The following is a 21,693-nucleotide window of genomic DNA, read 5'->3' as shown; positions in this document are numbered from 1 at the left end:
CGTTTCTCTCTATCCTCTCCTGTGTTTATATGCACTTGCATGTACATATATAAAAGAAGTGGGGGCATGTGGGATTTTAAATGGAAGGAGGGGGGGGGAGGGGGTGATTTGCCTACATAGAGCCCGGAGACGTCATCATCATCGGTTTTGTATCTTTTCTTATATATTTCGATGGATTGAATATAATCAAGTTATTTAGTTATGAAATAACACGCCCCCTAAACATAGACATGTGCGCACGTTCCCCCCCTCACCAACAAACATTTCAAAAGGAAAAAATAAATAAAATAAAAAAATAGAAACTTTACTGTTAGATGGGGAAGGGGTGTGATAGTCCATAAGTGTTTCAAAACACAGACACACAAGAGTCTTTTTGCTCGATATTTTAATATTTCAATGCCCCTACAGTTATAAAACCCCCTTTTTCTTTTCGGGATTGACAGATTAATCAGGAGAAATGGCGAACTGTGTTACACAACTATATATAGAGGGTGCCCTGGAAAAGAACGAAGGGGTGTTGTCTTGCTGTGTACACAGAATGAGGCGGGCATGTGAGCAATGGCTGTCAATTCTCATATTTGGTTCCATGTTCATGGACGACTGGCGAAGGCGGGGGAAGGAAAACAGTCGACACAATTTCCCCCTTTTTTCAACTCTCTTTCCTCCTTTATAGCATGCTCGGACCCCATAATTCCATTCTTCCGATATCAAAGCAAATGTTCCAGCAACAAATCCATATTTTTTTTTTGTTTTTTTTTTTAAAATCCAAAAGCAAAGAATCGGTCCCAGTTTAAACATGGTAAAGGCTTAAAGAAAATGATTTCAACGTAATCAAAAAGTTCCAACATGTCAGCCATTTTTCATCGGCTATTCAAAAACTGTGAACTCACTGAAATATATACGTACGCTTATATTATATACAATAGCATATCGCAAATGCTTGCATATAGTAGCTAATGAATAATATCTTTAACGTATGACAGTATTAACTTTATGCACGACTTCAGTGGCCAGCAGCACCCTGATTCGGGATGGACACACAAGTTTATGTCGACGTCTAATCTTCTTCAATGTAATACTTTCAGGACATTTTTTAAATGTGGAAATTGTAGAAATAGACTGTATGGCATTATCCTTTTGTATTAAACATCGTTGAGGGTGGTCCCGTCGTAAAAAGAGATTTCTTCCATTTTCCTGTTTAATACATCTAGTATATCGAGAAAGAAAATCTCAGTCTGTTGCTGCTGGTTCTCCCCAGCCACAGATCCATCCTATCTCCTCCTTCTCTTCTATGATGATTCTGATTCCCTTTTTTCCTTTTTTTTATTTATTTATACAACCCTCCTGGCCTCATAGCCACGCAACCCTGATACATTTAATAGTGGGTGAGTGGTCCGTCAGACCAGTCCACACGGACAGTCGGGATTTTCTCCTTTTATTTTTTATCCCTTTATATTTCCTTTATTATTTTTTTTAAGGTAGCAAAAAAGACTCCCCTCTTAAAAGAGCCTAAATTATACACTAGCTTGACCGACTCGCATTAGCGGCTTACACAGCATATGACGCCATAATTTCTTGCTATATACTGTACACAACATACATAGATGTATAGAATATACACGGTCTATCAGTCTCTGGCGACATCTACTCTAATACATTTGTGTATAATTCCTTGAGGTATCTATGAACCATCTCTTTCAAAAAATAGCATACAAATGTATTAAAGATATGGGCAGTTTTATAGGTTTCTCCATCATATGTATTAGCTATATACGTGTAATACATACGACGTTCGTTGCAGTTGCCCTTTTGCGACGGATTTTACCTTTTTTTTCTTCTCCTAACGTAAGCTAAAGTACATGCAATGGGATGATTTGGATGGCAACTAAAGTTTTAAAACAAACTTTTGGCAGAGCACTTACAATTCTCTAGTTACTATAGCTGAACATGAAAACGGAGAACAATCCATCTGCCGTGCTGTAATATCCTTTCAGTCCAAAATGGATGGGAAATTATAATATTATGTACTCTGAATAAGAATGAGAAAACAACTAAAGATCTAGATCTTGAAAGAGGTGTAGTATCGATACATGTTATCGACCATCAATGCGCGTCGTCAGGTTACGGTTGGGGTGCAACAGTTCACTATTATCTCTGTAATCTGACCGGATAATGTACTGCAGCAGCACACCGGATAATAGAATTTTCGCTCTGTTGCTATGGATGCCTTTTATACATGCAACAACAGCAGCATTGCACTCGTCCAAGATTCCAAGGTTTCAATAAAATGCTATTATCGATTCCTTTTTTCACTTGTACACAGTCCATTTGGCTCCAAGTAGAACGTCTTTTTATCACCAGCAAAATCTTATAGTTCTTTCTTTATTTTGCCTATATGCACACAAATCCGTGTACAGCCAATGGAGACCCATTTCTGGGTTTGATGCGATTGAACAATATCAACTAGATACGTATCTATTCACATAATTGTATGGAACACTCACACTTACGGTGTATAGCACAGCTTTATAGTGAACAATGGATTATGTAGAGAAATGATCAAATGGTGGCCATTCGTCGTGTCGTCCCCCTTTCATGTTGCAAAAAGCTTTAACAGAGGGCTAAATGATAGGCCTAAGTAAACAGACCCAAATCAATTACAGACCTAGTCTACGCAGAGCTGGCGCAACAGTGGAACATCAAATAAAAAGCTCGTTCGAAATAAAAATCGGATTAAATCAACCATTTTTTTTTATAGAGTCCTGTGAAGCCCCAATTTCTATCCATAATAACGCAGTTTGTATCTGAAGGCCTAAACTAATTTTGCCGCCTTTAGGCCGCCCCTCGCTGCTGTTGTCTATATAGACCCTACAGTTTTTATTCAATTCATATCAACTTGAAACAAAATCAGCGTATACGATAGCGAAAAAAAAATTTCAATTCATTTAAAATTTCTTTTTACTGTTCAACCCCCTCTCTGTCCCAGTTCAAAGTTTGTAGCTTCTGTTTCTCCGTGTCGGGCCTACAGAACAAGTTTTCGTGACGGCTCATTGGCGATGGGAAACGGAACAGCAGCCTACGCTGCGGTCCGCCAAAACTCCCAAAGTGAAACGGATCACCAAGTCTGTCTACAGTGAACCGTTCCATTTGATCAATACCTTCAGTTCAGAACAACATCCCCACGTATCTATTCAAATGTGACTCGCATCCTCTCTCTGCATGAAATTTAAAAGATAACTCCACTTCTCTTTCTTTTCTGAACAGATTCGTTGTAATTCGACTTTTTTGTGTGCAAAGGGATTAACCCAGCAACGTAGCAAGGGACACTCTCACACGGTTGGAAATTTGAAACAAAACAAAAAAAAAAGAAAATAAAAATTGAAAATGAAATTTCAAAAGAAAAATGGAGAGAGAAAAGAGAGACTAAGGACTTCAGAGTGGTGCCCAGCATTTCCGACTTCATATTGAAACTTGTGTCGACACTTTAGAGAGTTATCAAAGCTGCTAGGAAATTGTTATTGAAAGATTAGAGAGAAAGAGAGAAAGAAAGCGACTCGAGCTAGAATAGGGAGCCATTTGAAAGAAGAAAAAAAAAAAAAAAAATAGAGAAAAGGTACAGTCTATACATTTATAAAAGGGGTAGCGTTGCAAGTGCGCACCGCACGCTAAGAGACGTGAGTGTCGGAGGGGAGAGATGGAAAAGCAAAGAAGAACGGAGCCGAGGGTGGGAGAGAGAGCTTTTAGCTGCAACGTTCAGTAGAGCATGTCGCTACAGCTTAACTCGATCAGGAGCGGCACAGTGGCGAGCTTCTAAAAGCACGAGCACAAGCGGCCTTGTAGCCTACAATGTACATCTATCGACGTCGACGACCACTGCGCAAGAGATGGATTCTTTTGTTCTGCTAGCCCGACCCACACACACAACCTGATTTTGACAGATCAGCTCAGACCTTCCCAACCAATCATTCTCTCTCTCTTTCTCTCTCATTCCGACTCGTTCATCTCTTCGTCTCCCGCTCTCGTTCTGTCACTTTCGTTCGCCTTCGATCCATTCTCTCTTTGTAGAGCTAAGGTGAGCCGGCAACAGCAAGTCACAATCATCCGAATCGTAACCCACAGAAACCCGACACCGGCGCACGCGCAACTTTGATCCGAAATTGTTTAGATAACTTGACTTTAATCAACTTCTTTTATTAGACTATTTTTACCGCGGAAAATCAACGCAGCTGGATCACGAAAGACTAAAAAAAAAAAAAAAAAAAAAGAGGAATTTCTGATCATATTAACCACTTCTTTACCGCCACCAAAAGAAAAACGTTGCGCTAGGGAATGAGGGGAGGACATTGTCGTCACGGCTGCCGATGGGAAATGTTTATTGACATCTTCTAGGAGGGGGAGGAGGAGCTCATAATAACAACTCCACGACCGCACACACACTCTCTACCGGGAGGCAGGAAATAACAATGGAAGTGAACAAGAGAGAGAGAGAGAAAAAAGGGAGAATTGCTGAGAGATTGTGCGTGTGTGCAGGAAGAAGAGCGAGGATAAAGAAAAACCGGAAAATAATAATCAATATTCATAACATCCGCTAGTCATGTTCGCACGAGGAGAATATTATTATTTTTGACGTCGCAAAAAAAAAGGAGAAGAAAAACAAAAAATAAAGGATCTTGCTCAGGTCGGTAGTTAACGGATCAACCGGTTAAAGATGAAAAGAAATCAATTAATTCTAATGGAAATCAAAAGCTAAACAAAAAGCTTTGAATAATGCCTAATGTGAGGAGACGAGAAGTTCGCTAGGACGAATTATCATTCGACGTCTTGCCAGTGTTCTGCGTAGCGTTAAGGACAGTGCAAACGAGGTGGACCGCCCGGCCATCGTCGCTGTTGACATAATCCTCCACCATCTGTTCAAAAGCGACGAAAAACAAAACGGGTTAAGACAAATCCTTCCCCATTTTCAAGCGACTCGCAGTTCAATTGACTTGCAAAATAGCCGTTTGAAAATTCATCGGAATCATATGCATTTTATGTATGCATACTTGATAGCTCATCTCCTTCTGAAGGACGGCTCGATTGGCCGGATTGTCGTGGCAGCAGGCCAGCAGGGTGGGTAGCAGTATAGCTCGAAGAGATTTATCCGAAAAATAGCCAAACGGCAGCCGACACAGTTGCTGAAGAACAGAAGGCATGTGACCAGATTGGAGAATCATCTGAATAAAAACAACAACAACAAAAACCAAAACACATCAGCTATCGCAAAAATCCCATTCAAATTCAAAAGAGCGAAAGCGGATGAAAAACGGCCAGAGCCGTGATGCTTATTCTTTCTTCTTCTGCGCTTTTCACTTTTGTTGTTGCTGTTGCGCGTGTGCTTTACCTTAAGACGTCCTAAGATACATCCATACGTGTCGCATTGTTTCTATTTATACGTACTTGGTTGTCATGATGGCCGGTAGCAAAGAAACCGATGCAGAGGATTGTCAGATTGAGAAGGTGACCAACGGGCGCTTGGACATTGACGCCATACCAAAGGAGAAAACTTGCAATGTGGCGAAACTCGAGCGATACTCCTTCAGCTCCCAAGATAGCCTTCGAATACCAATGCAAACATTCGAGATTAGCGTTGATAATGGCTCCATCAAACGGATCGACAACAGTGAAAAATACTTGGAAAGTGGGCAGGTCAAGAAGCGCCAAACGGTGGATCAATTGAAGTGCGGCAATGGTAAAACGGATCGTGTTATCGGGCAACTCGGCTGGGCTGCCTGCAGACCAAGAGGGCGCACCCTGATGGAGTAGCAGGCCATAAAGAGCATTGACGGCTCCAGCCAATTCGGTCATTTGAAACGCTTCCACTAACTGGGTCGCGTCCGCCACTGCAGCAATCGATTTGGCTTTCTTTGGTTGGCTCTTTTTACACAGATGAAGCAGATCGACGAGCGAGGTTAGGAACCTGAGAGAAGCCAAGAGTAGATCGTTAGAAGCCGATTGTTCATCCAGCAGTGGGCCGCCGACTCCGCCAACGTGAAACGCCAAACGATCAACCAGCCCCAAAGATACAGCGTAACTGCAATGACATTAGAATTTTGGGTCAATCGAATTTCATCATACTATTTGCATGAACGAAAAATACCTGACTAAACTGGTAATGCGAGCTGGCAAATCTGAATTGCACTGGGCGCCATTTTTTTCCGAATTCGACAGAATGGGTTCAACTATCGCCATCCAGGTATTCATGATAGCCGCTACGGAAAGACAAATCACGATGATTAATCAAAATGTCACTCAATGAAATCTCCAAAACCAAACTGGTACATACTTGCGACAGCGTCCGACATGGGTAGGACTGAAACGCAAAGCTGACCGGAGGCTTGAATTCCATTACCGTTTCCTTCCAGAATCTGTGGAATTCCAGAAACGTTTCGACATTCATTTTGCTTATTCCAGGGACAACAGGACAGAAATACGAACCTCTAGACGTCTAGCGAGTATATTTAAAAGTAATGGAGTTGCTTGGCTATTGATGATGTGAGTTGACATCTCCAGGTTGGAACGGGCAGCTAATCGTAGACAGTTAACGGTAGAAGAGGATAATTCGAAGCGGAGAAGAGGACCGACCATGTTCTTGTTCCGTTTGGTAAGAAGTCAGCATGTCTCCGACTACGCTGACGCCACGCTGGACACCGAACACGAGCTGTTCCGTCGTCGATCCCTTTTCCAACAAACGAACTATTTCACCCCAATGACGATCGTGAGCAGCTGGATCGCGTTCCAGTTCTTGTAGAATGCGCGAAATGCGATGTTTATTGGCGCCTTCAGGCGGCACGAGGTTCGTCTCCAACGCATTGCGTTGCATTACTTTCGATTTCAATTTCTTGGCTCTCTTTTTCTGCGCTTTGGCTCGCTTCTCTTTTTCGGTCTCCGGTGCGGATGCATTTTTGCTTGCTCCTTTACCAACAACGTCTCCATCAGCGGCTTCTTTGTCAGCAGCATAATTGACGTCAACTATGAACTTCAAGTTGGAGCTTTCCGACTGCTCGCGTGATGGCTCCTTGCCGCCGTAGTGATTTTTAAGCGCTTCCATATGTTTTCTTCCTCCGAGGTGACTCATTAGAATCACTTCGCTATGAATCTGAACGTCACAGAGAACACACAAACGCGCAGTTTCATAATGAACGAGACGCGGTGCGTCGTCAGCCCCGCCGGCTGACGAAAAGCGCAAGATGGACAACTCCAGGGCTTTTTGGCGGATCTGTTCAATGTTTTCTTCGTGACGGCGGGCCGATTCCTCTTGTTTCTGCTGAATCTTGCGCTGCAGTTGAGACTGTGAGGCCTGGTGTGCCGCCTGTAAAGCGGACATCCGCTCCTCTCGATCGCGCTGCTTCTCTCTGGCCAGCTCCAATCTTTCCTTCTCCTTTTCCTGGTGTTCGCGATCTATACGCTCTTCTCTCTGCCGACGCTTTTCTTGGAGTAAAGCCACTTTGGCCTGCCGTTCGGCTTCCAACGCTCTTTTTCTCACTTCTAGAGGCCTCCTTGGCCTTATTACGCTCTTCCTGTCGTCGCTGCCTTTCCTCCTACAAAAAATAAAATAAATAATCGGTAGAAAAAAACAAAAAAACTGGATAAAGTATGACGCCAACCGAGTGGCAGTCGAGATGAATATATTACCTGAAGACCTTGAATGCGCTCTTCTTGCGTCTGAATACGCGCAATAAAATCGTGTTGTTTGTTTTGCGCCTCGATCGTATTAATAAACGCAATTTCTCTTTTCTTGGATTCCTCATCGTGAGCCTTTTTTACTATCTCTGCCAGATGTTTTTGACGTTTTTCTTCGGCCCGTTTCATTTTGCGTTCCAATAGCAATTTTTTCTCTTCAAGCAACAAACTCTTGGCTAGGCGAACTTCTTCCATACGCTTTGTCAGCTCACGTCTTTTCCGCCTTTTTTCCTCTCGGAACGCAGCTCTGTGCTGTTGCGCTCGAAGCTGTTTGGCCTCGTGCTGTTGAAATGTCTCGCACGGCTCAGCCGTGCGCCGACGTGACGGAGAGCTTAGTTTCTCGTGAACTTGGAGAGCCCGACCTGGTTGGCGAGCTCCATCCATCGCAGCCACCTCTTCCAGTTGATCCAGTAGTTCCATTTGCTCAGCCCAAGAGCAGTTTTCCAGCAAAAGATGATATTTTTCCTCTAACACTTCTCGTTCAACTGGCACTCTATCTGGAGTGATTCGGGGAATGCCTTCCGGAGTGGATGCCTTTGAAAGATGTGGCCATTACTTAGCAATAAAAACTTAATGTAAATCAATAATACGACGTACTGGTGTAACATTGATTGGATCATCCCAAGCCTCGTCCCCTTCATTATCCGATCGTTCTGTTTCACGAATTTCTCGTTGAAGATTTTCTTCTTCGATGGTTAGGGCTTCCTCCCTGCGTGCCATTTCTGCCTCTTCCTCAGCCACCTCCGCTGCTTCCTGCGCTTCATCTTTATCCTCATCACTGGATGTGATAACCAATTCATCATAACTGGATTCAAGAGATACGACCGGGTTAATAACAGCAACAACAGGAGCCAATTGTGCCTGTGGAGGTTCCTGGTGAACAGGCGGAGAAGAAGCAGAAGCTGGCTCTTCCATCGGTTCTTTCTTGGAGGCTGGTGCGTCACGATCGCAAAGTGAAGGTAGCGATTGTGCTATCGAAGGTTTTAGAAGTCCAGAGCGAGCCAGTTGCTGGCGATTGGTTATTTTGACCGACTGTCTTGCTTCCAACCGGGAACCGTAAACCATTGTGGACGCTCGGGTCAATACAGGGGTCGCCTTCGCTGGCGATGTCCTAGATCGCGTTCGACCTCGCACAGTCTCCCATCCATCGTCAATATCAGTTATGGTTGATGTTGCTACAGGTGGTGCGTGTGTTTGTTGACGTGCAACTGAAGGTTTGATGGTCGTTTTGGGTAGCGGATCTGGTTTACTTGGCTTGTTTCGAGATAGTTGTTGCGAAAGAGGGACATTTTGAACTCGCTGTGCCCAACTTTGTGCTTGAGTTGACTGAGCTTTTGCGGTTGAAGATGGCTGAGACTTGTGCGATAAGCTCTGTAATGGAGTTCTTGGTGTTGCACATTGTGATTGAACTTTATTTGCCAGACTTAGAGACTGAACTTCACTATTGACTGCATTTTTACTAGCCTTTCCAACTTTCCAGACTGGTGCGGATTTTGGCTTGGTAACGGTGACTCGAGTAGTGCTAGCTTGTTCAGCCGACTTGCTTGATTTGGCCTCATTGCCTGTTTTGCTGATGGTTTTCCGAGTAGTAGTCGGCGTAGATTGGGGAACTAATGGGATTGTAGGTAATTTCGGTACAAGGCTTTCGGCCACTTCACAAATCGTCTGTATAGGATATTCAGTTGTTATTAGCGATTTTGCTTCCATTGCGGTTGACGCAAAGAATGATGAGGTAGAAGATTCTTCTTCAAAGTTCAGAATTCGTCTAGCTAGTCCAGCAGGAGTCTTTTGGAGTTGACCCATTATAGAAGCACAAGAAGGCTAGGAAAATGAGTAAGAAATTGGGATAATAAGACTTTCAAAAGGTTCATCATAAAAATATGCAAACCTTGGCTGGAGAAGATTTTCTCACTTCCCAAGCAAGGGAGGTTGGCCGCTGTGGAGCAGGTGTCTGTTCATAGTTCCATTTCAACCTCAACCACTCAATCAAATTACGGAAATCTTTTGTGCATGATTCTAAAATCATAATAGCTTCTTTACATTCTTCCACACTTTCATCAGATTCACAAGTAAGGTAGATTTCATCTACTGCTCTCCTAAGATTTTCAAAAAGCAGTCCCCAGTAACGGGCCTGCAAATCTAAAAAAAAAAAAAATTACTCATTATAGTGAATCCAAAGCATTAGAAGGATAATTTCTTATACCAGATTTTCTATCTCTCCCAGCTGATGCAGATCGAATTCTGGAACGAGAGTTTTTCAGCACAGTGACTAGTTTGGGGACTTTGTGTTCTAATCGTACCAATAGTGATTTGGGGTTTACTGGTGGCTTTCTCACAGGCATCTTTGTACCTGTTGCAAGACCTAAATAACTCTAGTTTCAGCATTTAATGATCTTACCACTCACCAACATCAACGGTCATGGTACCCTCGTCAACACAAGGGACATTGAAAGCCAAAATATTTCTTGCTGATTTTCCTTCTTCTCGGACGAGTAATCTAACTTGTTCCAAATCGTCGAGGGTGGACATTTTTTAAGTGCAAGATTTCTATTTCATTGATTTCCAATATTAGAATACAAAAGGATTTATGAACTAAAAAACTCTATTGCAGTATACATAATTCCTAAACAAACAATGATTTTACTAAACAATATGACTTACAATGATCCATCAACTACTTTTAGATTGTCAAACTGGACATGTAACAAATTGCAAGAACCTTTTCTGTAAAAAAAACACCTTTATTCAGTCAAGTGGACGGGACGATCCACGATTTATTTTTCGTCGTTTGTTTATTCCCAAGGCCATCATGCGGGTGTTTTTCACAAAACAGTTTCGGCAACCTACAGTATTAATGGTTCTTAATTCTTTATTTTTTTATACCCACGAAGCACGAGCCCCCGAACCCTAACATTGAAAATCCACATCAAAAATTCTTTTATTTATGATACTAATAAAATGTGGACAACGTTCAGTTATTTTTTTGTACTTTTTGTGTTTTGATGCTTGTGGAATCCATGGTTCAGCTCTCTGCCACTTCAACCGCGTTTGGTTAATGTTTACATTTTTTGAAGTGCGACGACAGAAAACACACCAGAAAAAAAAAATAGATTCGTTAATTAATTATGGATTATTTTCAAGCAATTGCTTTTTTAGTTCTCTTGTTGCTAGCTTGGGGTTTTGCAGCACAAATCCAGCAACCAAATTTAGTCTTCATCTTAGCTGATGATTTTGTAATAAGAATTCAGTAATATCAAACATTGTAGGCTGTCAGTAGGCTGTAAAATTCAGATTTCTTTGTATAAAATATATAATATAGGGATGGAATGATGTCAGTTTCCATGGTTCCAAACAAATACCAACTCCAAACTTGGATGCCCTGGCTTTTTCAGGTGAGTCATATGCTCTTTCTTCAGTCCTCTTTGATCATGCTGGGACTATTCTTAAAATTTGCCTTTTAGGTCTAATTTTACAAAACTACTATGTAACCCCTCTCTGCACTCCATCGAGGAGTGCTTTAATGACTGGAAAGCATCCAATTCACACAGGTTCTGGTGTCAGTGTGTAATATTGCTTCTTGCCAAGTAATAAACTGATGAATATCTTTATAGGAATGCAGCATGATGTGCTCTATGGATATTCAAGATATGGTGATAATTTTTTCTCCTCATTCAACTACTCATTTACATAAAATAACACTGTATTCATTAGGATTACCACTGTCAGAGACTACTTTGCCTGACCATCTGAAGTTACTTGGTTACAAGAACCATATTGTTGGTAAATGGCATTTGGGCCACTACAAAAGTGTGTACACACCACTTCACAGAGGATTTGACTCCCATTATGGATATTGGACAGGGCATCAAGACTATTACGACCATACGGCTGTCGAATGGGTACGAGTGGCGAGTGAATCCCTTGTATGTATCTGCGTTATTGTGGTTATTGTTAAAATGCTGTTCATTTTCAAACACTATAGAACGCTTGGGGCTACGATATGAGGCGAAATAATTCCGTGGATTGGTCTGCGTACGGAAAATACACGACCACTATTTTGACAGACGAAGCTCGTGACGTGATAACAAAACACGACATTTCGAGTCCCCTGTTTCTGTACATAGCACATCTCGCTGTTCATTCAGCGAACCCATATTCGCCTTTACAAGCGCCAGAGGAAACCGTAAAAATGTTTTCTAATATAGAGGATCTCCAACGCCGACGATATGCAGGTAATTTTTTATTTATCATACTTTTAATTTCATTCAAATTTATCAGTCATTTCTTTGACGTCTTAGCCATGGTACACGAATTGGACGTTTCGGTTGGTAAGATAGTGAAAGCCCTCGGAGATAAAAATATGTTGAAGAATACAGTCATCGTCTTCAGCTCAGACAACGGTGGTCCCGCCGCGGGCTTCAACCAAAACGCTGCTTCCAATTGGCCTTTAAAAGGAGTAATACATTTAAGATGCCACTAAAAATATCGTATTCCTTCTATATTTCTCGTTTTGAAGGTTAAAAATACTCCTTGGGAAGGAGGCGTGCGGGCTGCTGGCGTAGTTTGGTCTCCTTTAATCCCGGAGGATCGACGAGGTCGAGTTATGTCTAATCTGATGGACATATCCGACTGGCTACCTACACTGTTTGAAGCCGCAGGTGAGTCTCAGCTTACTCCTGCAAGTAGCCTGAGCAATTGTTTGTGCACCATTTCCAATCTAGGAGGCGATGTGGCGTCCCTAAAAGGATTGGATGGCGTAAGTCATTGGAGCACGATCCTCTATGATAAGCCATCTGCGCGTCATCACGTACTCCATAACATTGATGACAAAATGGGATACGCTGCCATTAGGAAAAAAAATTGGAAACTAGTCAAAGGTAGGTGCCAGATCTACAAAGTTATCACCTTGATCAACAACCTTTATCGCTCGATTTAAAGGAACTACTTACGATGGTTCTTGGGATGGCTGGTATGGGCCATCTGGGAGGATGAACGATAGCTGCATACATTCTTTTAACAGTATTGACGGCGCTGGCCCGATCGAAAAAAAAAAAGTAGGAAAAATACTGTTGTGAAATCGGCAAATACTTGACAATAGTTCTTTTGACAGTTACTGAAAAGTGATGCTGGCCGCTATATTTCAAGGCTCGGTATATCTGTGATAGATAATCTTAATCAGCTTCTTAAAGATGCCGAAATCAAATGCGGTGAGAGACCGGTCGATGCACACGCTTGTTTACCGTTGGATGCCCCTTGTCTTTTCGATATCGATCAAGATCCGTGCGAGTACAATAATTTAGCGGAAAAACTGCCCGACATTGCCAACGACTTGCTCGATCTACTTAACTGGTACAATGCAACAGCGGTCGCTCCCCTTAACACTCAGCCAGATCCTATGTCTAATCCGAAGTACTGGAACTATACATTTACAAATTGGGCGGATTTTGAATAGACGTGGAACTTGTTATTCTAATATCTCTCCGAATATATGATCCACTCTCTCTTGATAGCTTTCAACACTAAAACTTGTAGACCAATTGACCCAATTGGTATTCTTCTATGATCCTTGATTAATACTTTGAGGTGTAAAGAAGAAAAACGAATGTCGAATTAGAAAACATTAAAGTACAATACATACTTACAGAGTTATTTAGTAATAGGGACTGTCTATTAATTTCGTATTTTCTTTGCCACTTAAATAAATAATTCTTTTAATAACTCGCATAAGTCTAATGACACTTTGCAACAGTAATCGATTAGAGCGAAACAGGTAGCTATTGGCCAAGGCTAAAGAAAGGAGATTTGATTGTTTTTGTTTTAATAAACGCTGGGTTGACAGCAGTTAGCAAGACTGTTTCCGGGAGAGGTGAGTTGACCAAATACTTCACATTGTAATTGTTCGTTACTAATATCCGGCTGAACTAAAGCTCTTTTTCAAGGTTCAAAAAATTCATTCCGAGTTCACAGTAAAAACGGGTAAAACCGGACCGTGTTTAAGCACAAAAAGGCAAGCCGAGTTGCTTTACCAACACCGTTTTAACGAAAAAAGCGTTATCCAAACGCTAAAAAGATCAAACCATATAGTAAGTCATATTGCCTATTATTTCCCGTTCAGTTTAAAGCCTGAAGTTTGAATTTCATGCGCAGCAGAAGGATGTCTATACCACGCTGATTTCCTTTTTTTTTTTTTCAGCACTACGTGCGGTTTTGCGTGCCTCAATGGCGTTGTTAGTGCATCCGATCCTAATGCGAGCGACCCGTGAGCAGGAGAGATCGCATCGGCTGTAAAAAGATCCAGTTATGGCTGGATATATCTAGAGCTGTCATTTTCATTCATATCGCTACAGCATATGCGACTGAAAAAAAGGTGAATGTTTCGTGACAATCTTTCTTGATTGCATCACGGTCTTTGATCAACATCCGAAACATTTTGGCGATCAGAAAGTCAACATGCGAGTTATGTGTCGGTTATGGCAGATACTTCCATCAATCCATAGCACTGCTGCGCTTACTGGATGATTCGCTGTTACCAATTTAGGTAACTTGAGCTTTTCGACAATGAACTCTACAAATAAATGTTTACGTTTACTAGAAATGCAATCAGCCCAACGAAGGTTCCGCAGAGAAATTTCGGCCCGCCGACAAACGGCAAAAGTCCAATTGATCTGTCATCTAGAAAACTGGTGTTACGCGTTAAGTTAATAACATAACTGCACTTGACTTTAAGTTATTGATTTTTAAATAGATAAATGATAATTTGTGAGCCAGCTAATGTGATGGTGACAATGGTTAAAATGAATCAATTTCGCAAGACTTCTTCTGCTGCCTGTTGAAAACATCTGAATCGGACGCCTTTGCCTTGAAACAATTTTTCTTTAATCCTCTAGAAATAGTTTTTTAGATAATTGCGAATCTTATCATTTCCCACTTTTTGCATTAATTACGAATAATCGATCGTCCGTGCGGTAACAACTACGTGCGCATTTGTTTGTTTTTTTCTTTATTTCGGCCACGTATATCAACCTTTACTTTTTGCCTTGTATCCGATGTTGCCTTACTTAGAAAAACATTCACGCGAAGGTAAGAACTGCAGTCGATGTCAAGCACAGTTGATTTTCGTCGTCGTGATTTCAACTTGTTAGCTGCTTTTAAAACGTAGCCAGCACGATTCGGCATTTAGGTTCAACACTAATTATTTCGTTTTACTCACGCCGAGTTGCTATCAACCTTCCTCTAGAACCGGAAAATCGAACGTGCCCTGTTTTCTTTTTCAACAAGGACGCGGGCACTATAGTTCTCTGGCTTGTACCAATTTACCTTAAGGGCAACAACAAGCAAGTTTTTTTGTTTTCTAATATGAGTTGTTATTCTGGTATCTGGATCACACGTTCATAATACATTTTCTGCCTATGTGCGCTGGACTGGTCACACGGGTATAATGCTAGATGAATATTTTAATAAAACACTTTGTAACTAACTTTACGGCAACAGTTTTCGAATTTGGGTGAGGCAGGGTTGAGACGTTTTCGGCATTTTATCCGGACATAGAATAACTAGAAACGTTAAATCTTTTTTTTCAGCGATTCAAAGTAGCAGAATGAACCATGATATGATCTGAGAAAGAAACGATTAACAAGGGCGCTACTTTCACTTAACATTTAGAACAAAATACGGCGAGAGGACGAATAGTTTCCTGTTTGATCGCCGACGGCCTTTAGTCAAGAAACTTTTCGTGTCATGTTTCCACACGAATATACTGTCTCTTCAAGGCCAGTCAGTTTAATGTGCTAATGTGCTGAGTATATACTAGAGTCTCGGTATAAGATAGCCGAATACCTTGAATCAAGTCGGCTATAAAAGATGTAAGAACATTTCCAAGCAGCAACAGTCCTCCAAGATAGAAAGCAACCGTAAGTACCGAAACGAACACCGCAACAAGACAACGATGAGAGTGGTGGTAAGACTTTCGCTTTTCTGCCTATTTCTAGCAGTTTTTCAATTGGGACAACAAATTTTGAATAAACGTTATTTGTTCACCTAACTTTGACAGATTCTTCTGGCGTGTCTGGTGACGCTGAGCAGCCAACAAGAATTCCCTGGTTTTGGAAATTCGTTTGGCAACCTCGGAAACGCGTTCGGAAATGCCTTTAATGCCATTTTCACTAACTCAGCCAACCAATTAACCAATTCGGTTAACAGACCTGTCAATGCACCTGTAAACCCAGCCTTTGGTTCAGGTTTCCAACGGCCACCTGGCAACGGATTCAATTCGCCCGGCTTTTTTGCGGCTGTACGCCCTGTACCTGTACCTGGTAGGCCTGAAACACTAACTCCAGTGAACAGACCAACAGGTATTCCACCCAACCCGGTGAATAGACCTACAGTTGCTCCGCTCATTCCAGTGAGCCGACCTACCGCTGGAAGGAAACGTAGATCGGCCACAGTAGAAACTCCAAAGCCAACAACAACCGAAACGCCATCGAGTTATTGGCCTGTGCCCGGTGCAGGCTGGTTCTACGGCTAAACTACTGATATATTGCAACACGACTTTTGTTGGGAAACCGCTTGTTCAAAATGCCTATTGTGTCATATCCAAACTATATCTGTATCTATATTTAGAATCAATACATTATTTTTGTTGTTTATCATACTCACGTGATTGAATTTTCAATCTATCCTTGAATCGGGCACCGGAAATGAGTGTGATGTGTGATTAAAAGGGTCATGGTAGACAAGGTGATTGGAGGTTAAATTGGCTTTCTAGAAACGTCAAAGTCAGCAGAAAGAATAAACGAAATTTTGTCGACTCTACCCCATAGAGCCTTTCTTACGACGCAGTTTATGGTTTCCCAATTCATGATGAATGCGAGGAGCCGGAATTGTATTTGGGCAGATCGGTGAGAACTAGATAAACCAAAACTTGAAAAGAATGCATTAATAAGGCTAATTATGACTGAAAAATGAAAAACCAGAGATTTATTATACCCTTTCATTGAAATTTAAAAGAAAATTAATTTCCCCCAAAACGAGTTAATAATGTAGATTGCACTATATTTTGGAAAATTGCGTCAAAAAATTCCTGTGTTTACTTCCGAGTCATCGCAATCTATATAGCCTTCATCTTTGTGACGTGACACAATACTTGTTTGCACGTTAGAAACGGGATTGTGAATGCAGGAGGCATCACCGATCGAACAAAGACGTGCCGTCTCACGTGACGGAAGCCGTGCAATAAAATGCAATGGTGTACGTTTCTCTTGTGAATTTAAACTACCGATCGATGTTGTGTTTTTGTTTGAAGGATTCAAGCTGGGATATATAAAGAGGACCCGAAGGCAAAAGGACGTCAGTGTTTTTAAATCGACAGAACTGCAAGCGTAAATCAAACAAAGAACAATTCAACATGAAAACAGTGGTAAGTTTCAGTTTATCTTTCGATATCGTTTGACTCTGTGATGAAAAACACAATTCTTTGAAAAAGTGGTGAAATTCACTAAACTATAAAGTTTTAATTCTCAATTTTTGGGATGTCGCGAACAGGTTGCATTGACGATTCTATTAGTGGCCGTTGTTGCCGTCATAGTTTCCGAAGAAGATTCAGAACATTTTGCAGTGAAATTAATGGCAAACTCATCAGATCTTGCCACCGAAGAACAACGTTTTAGATACTACAAAGTGTACTCCTACAAGCTGATGGCACCGAAAAAAAAGGCAGCGAAGAAACCGAGTGGTTATTCTGGCTATCAGAGCGGATACGGAGCTTTCCGCGGTCGTCGTTCCGTCAACAACAAGAAAAGCGTGTTTTCATCCGACTAAAGGCGTTTTAAAGTGTTACTCCCCCACTACACCACAACAAATAGGAATGACGAGCAAAAACTTGTGTTCCGCCTATGTATAGTATCTTGTGTCATTTTTAATCGAATGCTTCCCAATTCATTTCATTTTCATTTGAATACATTGTCTTACCAAACACATTTTTGCGACTTTAATTGCGGTGAAAAATGTAGTACCGGTAATTGTTTTCTTGTTTTTGTTCGTTTTTGTTCTTCAAGCAAGAGGATGCCGTTCTGGAACTATAACTGAATTCATGAGTATATAGGTTTCTAAGCGATTCTACATTTCCGATGAAGGGGATTTTGAGTTGTATGATTTTTACTATTACATGTTCCTGATACCCCGGATGTGTTTCGATAGATTTAGTAAACATTATAGGCATTTTCTCGGAGTTTATTTACAACTTCACAAAATTGATGACACACGGATTTCTTTCCAAGAGTCCGCTCATACAGTAAATGGGCAATTACGAAAACATTCGGGACTAAAGGGGAAAATGAAAGCACTACCATTTTTTTAACACATAATTTCCTAGGCGTGCAAAATGACTATTTTCCGTAGCTGGATACAGCCGGAAGCCATATATCGTAATTTTGTTGTTGCGTTGCCGGAGGATGGTATACCGCTGTGGGGGGTTCATACACGGGGGCTTGGTAAGACTTTCCAGGAGCGCCGACAGGTCCTGGAGGTCCAGCAGGTCCTGTGTATCCAGGAGAACCCGGTTTTCCTTGAGGTCCAACGGGTCCAATCGGACCGAGGGGTCCAACTGGTCCCGGACCACCAGGATATCCAGGTGCACCTGGTTTTCCTTGAAGACCTACTGGGCCTGGTCCGCCTACTGGCCCAACTGGGCCTGGACCACCAGGGTAACCAGGAGGGCCAGGTTTACCTTGGGGTCCAACAGGGCCGGGACCACCAGGGTAACCAGGGGATCCAGCCGGGCCGGGTAGGCCATCCTTGCCTGGTTTACCTTGCTTACCCGGTGCACCTAAAATTACATCATTTCATTTATTACTTGATGATGTCAATAAAGAACATGTTTCTGAGGAAACGCTACCGGTATATCCTGTGTATCCAGGAAGCCCGTCCTTGCCTGGAGCACCTGGACCACCGGGAAGACCGTCTTTTCCAGGGCTGCCATTATAGCCAGGTGGGCCAGTCAGTCCTTGGGGCCCAGGAGGGCCAGGCACTTTGCTTGGTGCACCAGGTAGTCCGTCCTTTCCGGGAGCTCCGTCATAGCCAGGTAGCCCCGCTTCACCTTTAGGTCCGGGCCCGCCAGGATAACCATTAGTGCCAGGCTTGCCAGGTGGTCCTTGAAGCCCAACAGGGCCAGGAGGACCAACAGGGCCAGGGCCACCTGAGTACCCTGGTGCTCCATCTTTGCCAGGGTAGCCGGGTGGACCAGGAGGGCCAGGGATTTTGGATGGGATTGTGTAGCCTGGTGGACCAGTTTCACCTTTAGGACCTGCTGGTCCAGGGCCTCCAGAATAACCGTCTTTTCCAGGTAAGCCAGGGCCACCTGGGAGACCTGGAGCGCCATTATAGCCGGGTGCTCCCTTTTCTCCATTGTAACCTGGTTTACCAGGAGCTCCTGGAGCTCCATTATAGCCTGGTGCGCCCTTTGGGCCAGGATAACCAGGTGCGCCTGGTTTACCAGGAGGTCCTGGCAGTCCGGGTTTTCCAGCGTAACCAGGAGCTCCTGGAGCTCCCGCGTCGCCTTTGTATCCTGCAGGTCCTGGAGGACCGGGTGGGCCTGGTGGTCCAGCAATGACTTGAGGTTGAGTATAGGAGCTACCGCCGTAGGCACTACCACCGTAGCCACTACCCCCGTAGCCACTACCACCGTAGCCACCATCACCAGAAGATCCAGGTGGCCCAGGTGGACCTGGTGGACCAGGAGGTCCCTTTAACCAAGGAAGGTACTCAGCAAACTTTTCCCACTGTTTCTGAATATCTTCAATTTGCGAACTTCCGCCAGTGGAGTAAGCAGTAGCCGGATAGTAGATTGGGGTTTCGTATACAGGTACAACCTCCTCCGCGTGAGGGATTGATCCGTATTGAGGTCCTGCCAATGCAGATGCCACCAACAGTGGGAAAAATGCCTGTTACATAATAGTTGATAGTCTGTTAGCAATTCACTTTGGAAAAAGGGTGTTGAATGTTCAATTCTGTTCACTTACAAAAGCCCTCATGGTGGCTTGCTTGGTTATTGGCAATCCTTTTGACGTTGTGTCAACTTTTGATCAAAAGGGGACCTGTTATTTAGTAGGAAAATAAGAAATAGTTTTAATCACTAACAAGCGATTCACGTATTATTTAAACAATTGTTATTAATTTAAACGTAACCCATGAATTTTACAACGTGAGTGCTATCAGCTGTGTAATTTTTTTTATCCACATAAAATGGTCAAGTAAAATTGACTGTGACTCACGATACCACTGAAAGAAAATGGTGTTGAAAATTATCTTTCACAATGTGCAATTAACATTAATTGGTTCATCCAAGTAATGAATATCCCAGAGTTAAAAACTAAACCGAGAAACAAGGAGCAGGACTTGAATGTATCCGTACCTTTTTCTTGATTGACTCTCCTCAAGTTTTTCCCGACGAACACTGACATGAGGTGAGAAAGCGGCAGTGTCTTTAAATACTCTTCAGGAACACCAACAACATAGGTAGAAACTGTTAGCTACTTTTTTAGAAAGGAGGAGAGGTATTTCTTTTCGAGATAGCAAAAGTAGATTAAATGATCGGTCCAGTATCCAGTGCCAAGACGTTCGATTGGCTGGTGAAGAAAAAGAAAAATGCATTTTTCGGTCCGTTTTGTCAGGGAAATCCGGAAATCCCCTGTTCAACTTACTTTCACGTATACTGTATATCTTAACGCAAAAAGAGAAACTTGTTGCTAGTGGGAAAGAATGAACGATAACACGCGCGCGTCTACTATACTATTTGATTTTACGGTCGACAGGAATCGATCATTTTTAGAAACCACTGATGCAAGCCTTTAGGGTCAGCATGTCACTACAGACACAGGATGGTTAGCACCAGAATAAGCAATTATAGAAATCGTGGCAGCAATAGCTATTGGCCATCTTTGGACTGAGAGATCCACGGAGGAAAAGCTACCGATGACCTGTTTTACTGGCCCGCGAGAGGTTCAAAAGAATTGGCTAATAACCCGTGACTCCGGCCATCCTCACGTATAGCGGAGAAAGTTTTTAGCGCAGCAAAATGTGGATCACAATTAGAAACGGCACTGGAAGGCGTTACCCCTTTAAATCGCAATAGAAACTGTATCAAATTTAATGCATCGTAAGCAGTATTAGCTATTATCAGCGTTATATTTTGCCTTCACTTCAAAGGTGTGTTTTTTATTGCCTGTCGTATTGTTAACCGCCTTTCTCTTGGTGTTTGCGTTATTCGGTCATTCAGAAGAAGAGGGCGCGTGATATTAAAAGCCCTGTTGTTTTCACCATGAAGCTGAAAGTTCTTTTATTAAATCGCCGCTTACAAAAGCCGACGCAAGACACACAAAAAAAGTTTACCATTTACAACAGCGATGTCGCCAGTCACATTAGAAAAAAGCTGATATAAGGGTAAAAATGGCCTTGCGAAAGATGACAAAATTCCGATAACTTTAACAAAAAGGCCGCCAAGAATGAGCAGAGCGATCAGAATCACTCATCAGTTCAATGTCACATATAGCGACGTGCGTTGATATGGATGTTGTGCGCTTCCGTAATCCCGCTCGGTGCCTGTCAACCTTGTAGTATTCTCACCACTCTGTAGTGTCAGTAATGCCGAGCGATTCGTGTACTGAGTCATTGAATAGTATAACACTTTCTATTACACTTTGGTCAAATCAATAATCATTTTTTGCGTAATAATTTTATAGGACCAAGGGGCATTTTTAAATCGTCTAACTTGGGTAGATAACGTGTTTGCTATTCAATTCTTTTTGAGACATGAAACACTTTAATGCCAGTAGAATTTGGATTTGATCTGAATTGTTCATTGTTCTACATTGGGCTTGTTCTAAACGATGTAATGTAAATAAAAACTGCATGAAATCGCAGAAAAAAATACCAACGTAGCAAAATGGATTTCTGCTTTGCATTTGATCTTGCTATCAAGGT

The 21,693-nt window shown here is 42.3% G+C and overlaps 5 protein-coding genes across 8 annotated transcripts; 3 read left to right on the top strand and 2 right to left on the bottom strand.

Moving 5' to 3' along the window:
• Positions 1–4,356: 4,356 nt before the first annotated feature.
• On the bottom strand, positions 4,357–10,515 carry LOC116917639 (S phase cyclin A-associated protein in the endoplasmic reticulum). Its single transcript, XM_032923191.2, is given in 14 exon segments — positions 4,357–4,907; positions 5,043–5,213; positions 5,437–5,592; positions 5,671–6,070; positions 6,137–6,248; positions 6,323–6,404; positions 6,475–6,588; positions 6,590–7,529; positions 7,531–7,577; positions 7,672–8,253; positions 8,317–9,540; positions 9,608–9,858; positions 9,923–10,069; positions 10,125–10,515. Coding segments are annotated over 14 exon segments (4,461 nt in total). The 5' UTR covers positions 10,249–10,515; the 3' UTR covers positions 4,357–4,796.
• An 85-nt stretch (positions 10,516–10,600) lies between these two features.
• Positions 10,601–13,376, top strand: LOC116933255 (arylsulfatase B). Of its 4 annotated transcripts, none has more exons than XM_045170285.1 (11): positions 10,601–10,952; positions 11,039–11,111; positions 11,181–11,267; positions 11,331–11,369; positions 11,431–11,642; positions 11,702–11,951; positions 12,018–12,175; positions 12,236–12,377; positions 12,441–12,596; positions 12,658–12,773; positions 12,830–13,376. In XM_045170285.1, exons 1-11 carry the CDS (start codon positions 10,845–10,847, stop codon positions 13,169–13,171), a joined length of 1,683 nt encoding a protein of 560 aa, XP_045026220.1. In that variant the 5' UTR covers positions 10,601–10,844; the 3' UTR covers positions 13,172–13,376. The 4 variants fall into 4 exon arrangements, with proteins under 4 accessions (XP_045026220.1, XP_045026219.1, XP_045026222.1 ...); XM_045170287.1 differs by having other exon boundaries at positions 10,603–10,966; XM_045170286.1 differs by having other exon boundaries at positions 10,605–10,952; positions 11,431–11,618.
• A 2,138-nt stretch (positions 13,377–15,514) lies between these two features.
• LOC116917641 (pollen-specific leucine-rich repeat extensin-like protein 4) lies at positions 15,515–16,369 on the top strand. Its single transcript, XM_032923193.2, has 2 exons — positions 15,515–15,676; positions 15,770–16,369. Exons 1-2 carry the CDS (start codon positions 15,665–15,667, stop codon positions 16,241–16,243), a joined length of 486 nt encoding a protein of 161 aa, XP_032779084.2. The 5' UTR covers positions 15,515–15,664; the 3' UTR covers positions 16,244–16,369.
• Positions 16,370–16,974: 605 nt separating this feature from the next.
• On the top strand, positions 16,975–17,693 carry LOC116933254. The gene is made up of 2 exons (XM_032941075.2): positions 16,975–17,134; positions 17,260–17,693. The coding sequence occupies exons 1-2, from the start codon at positions 17,123–17,125 to the stop codon at positions 17,533–17,535; spliced, it is 288 nt and encodes a 95-aa protein (XP_032796966.2). The 5' UTR covers positions 16,975–17,122; the 3' UTR covers positions 17,536–17,693.
• A 237-nt stretch (positions 17,694–17,930) lies between these two features.
• LOC116915736 (collagen alpha-1(I) chain) lies at positions 17,931–20,260 on the bottom strand. The gene is made up of 4 exons (XM_032920864.2): positions 20,126–20,260; positions 19,734–19,808; positions 18,611–19,655; positions 17,931–18,541 (listed from the first exon to the last, which is right to left on the bottom strand). The coding sequence occupies exons 2-4, from the start codon at positions 19,743–19,745 to the stop codon at positions 18,102–18,104; spliced, it is 1,497 nt and encodes a 498-aa protein (XP_032776755.2). The 5' UTR covers positions 19,746–19,808; positions 20,126–20,260; the 3' UTR covers positions 17,931–18,101.
• Between the last annotated feature and the right edge of the window lie 1,433 nt (positions 20,261–21,693).

This window comes from Daphnia magna, linkage group LG2 (genome assembly GCF_020631705.1).
Source record: "Daphnia magna isolate NIES linkage group LG2, ASM2063170v1.1, whole genome shotgun sequence".
Classification (NCBI taxonomy): Eukaryota; Metazoa; Arthropoda; class Branchiopoda; order Diplostraca; family Daphniidae; genus Daphnia; species Daphnia magna.
The sequence above is the reverse complement of the archived record's forward strand: the minus strand, read 5'-3'. Positions and strand labels throughout refer to the sequence as shown.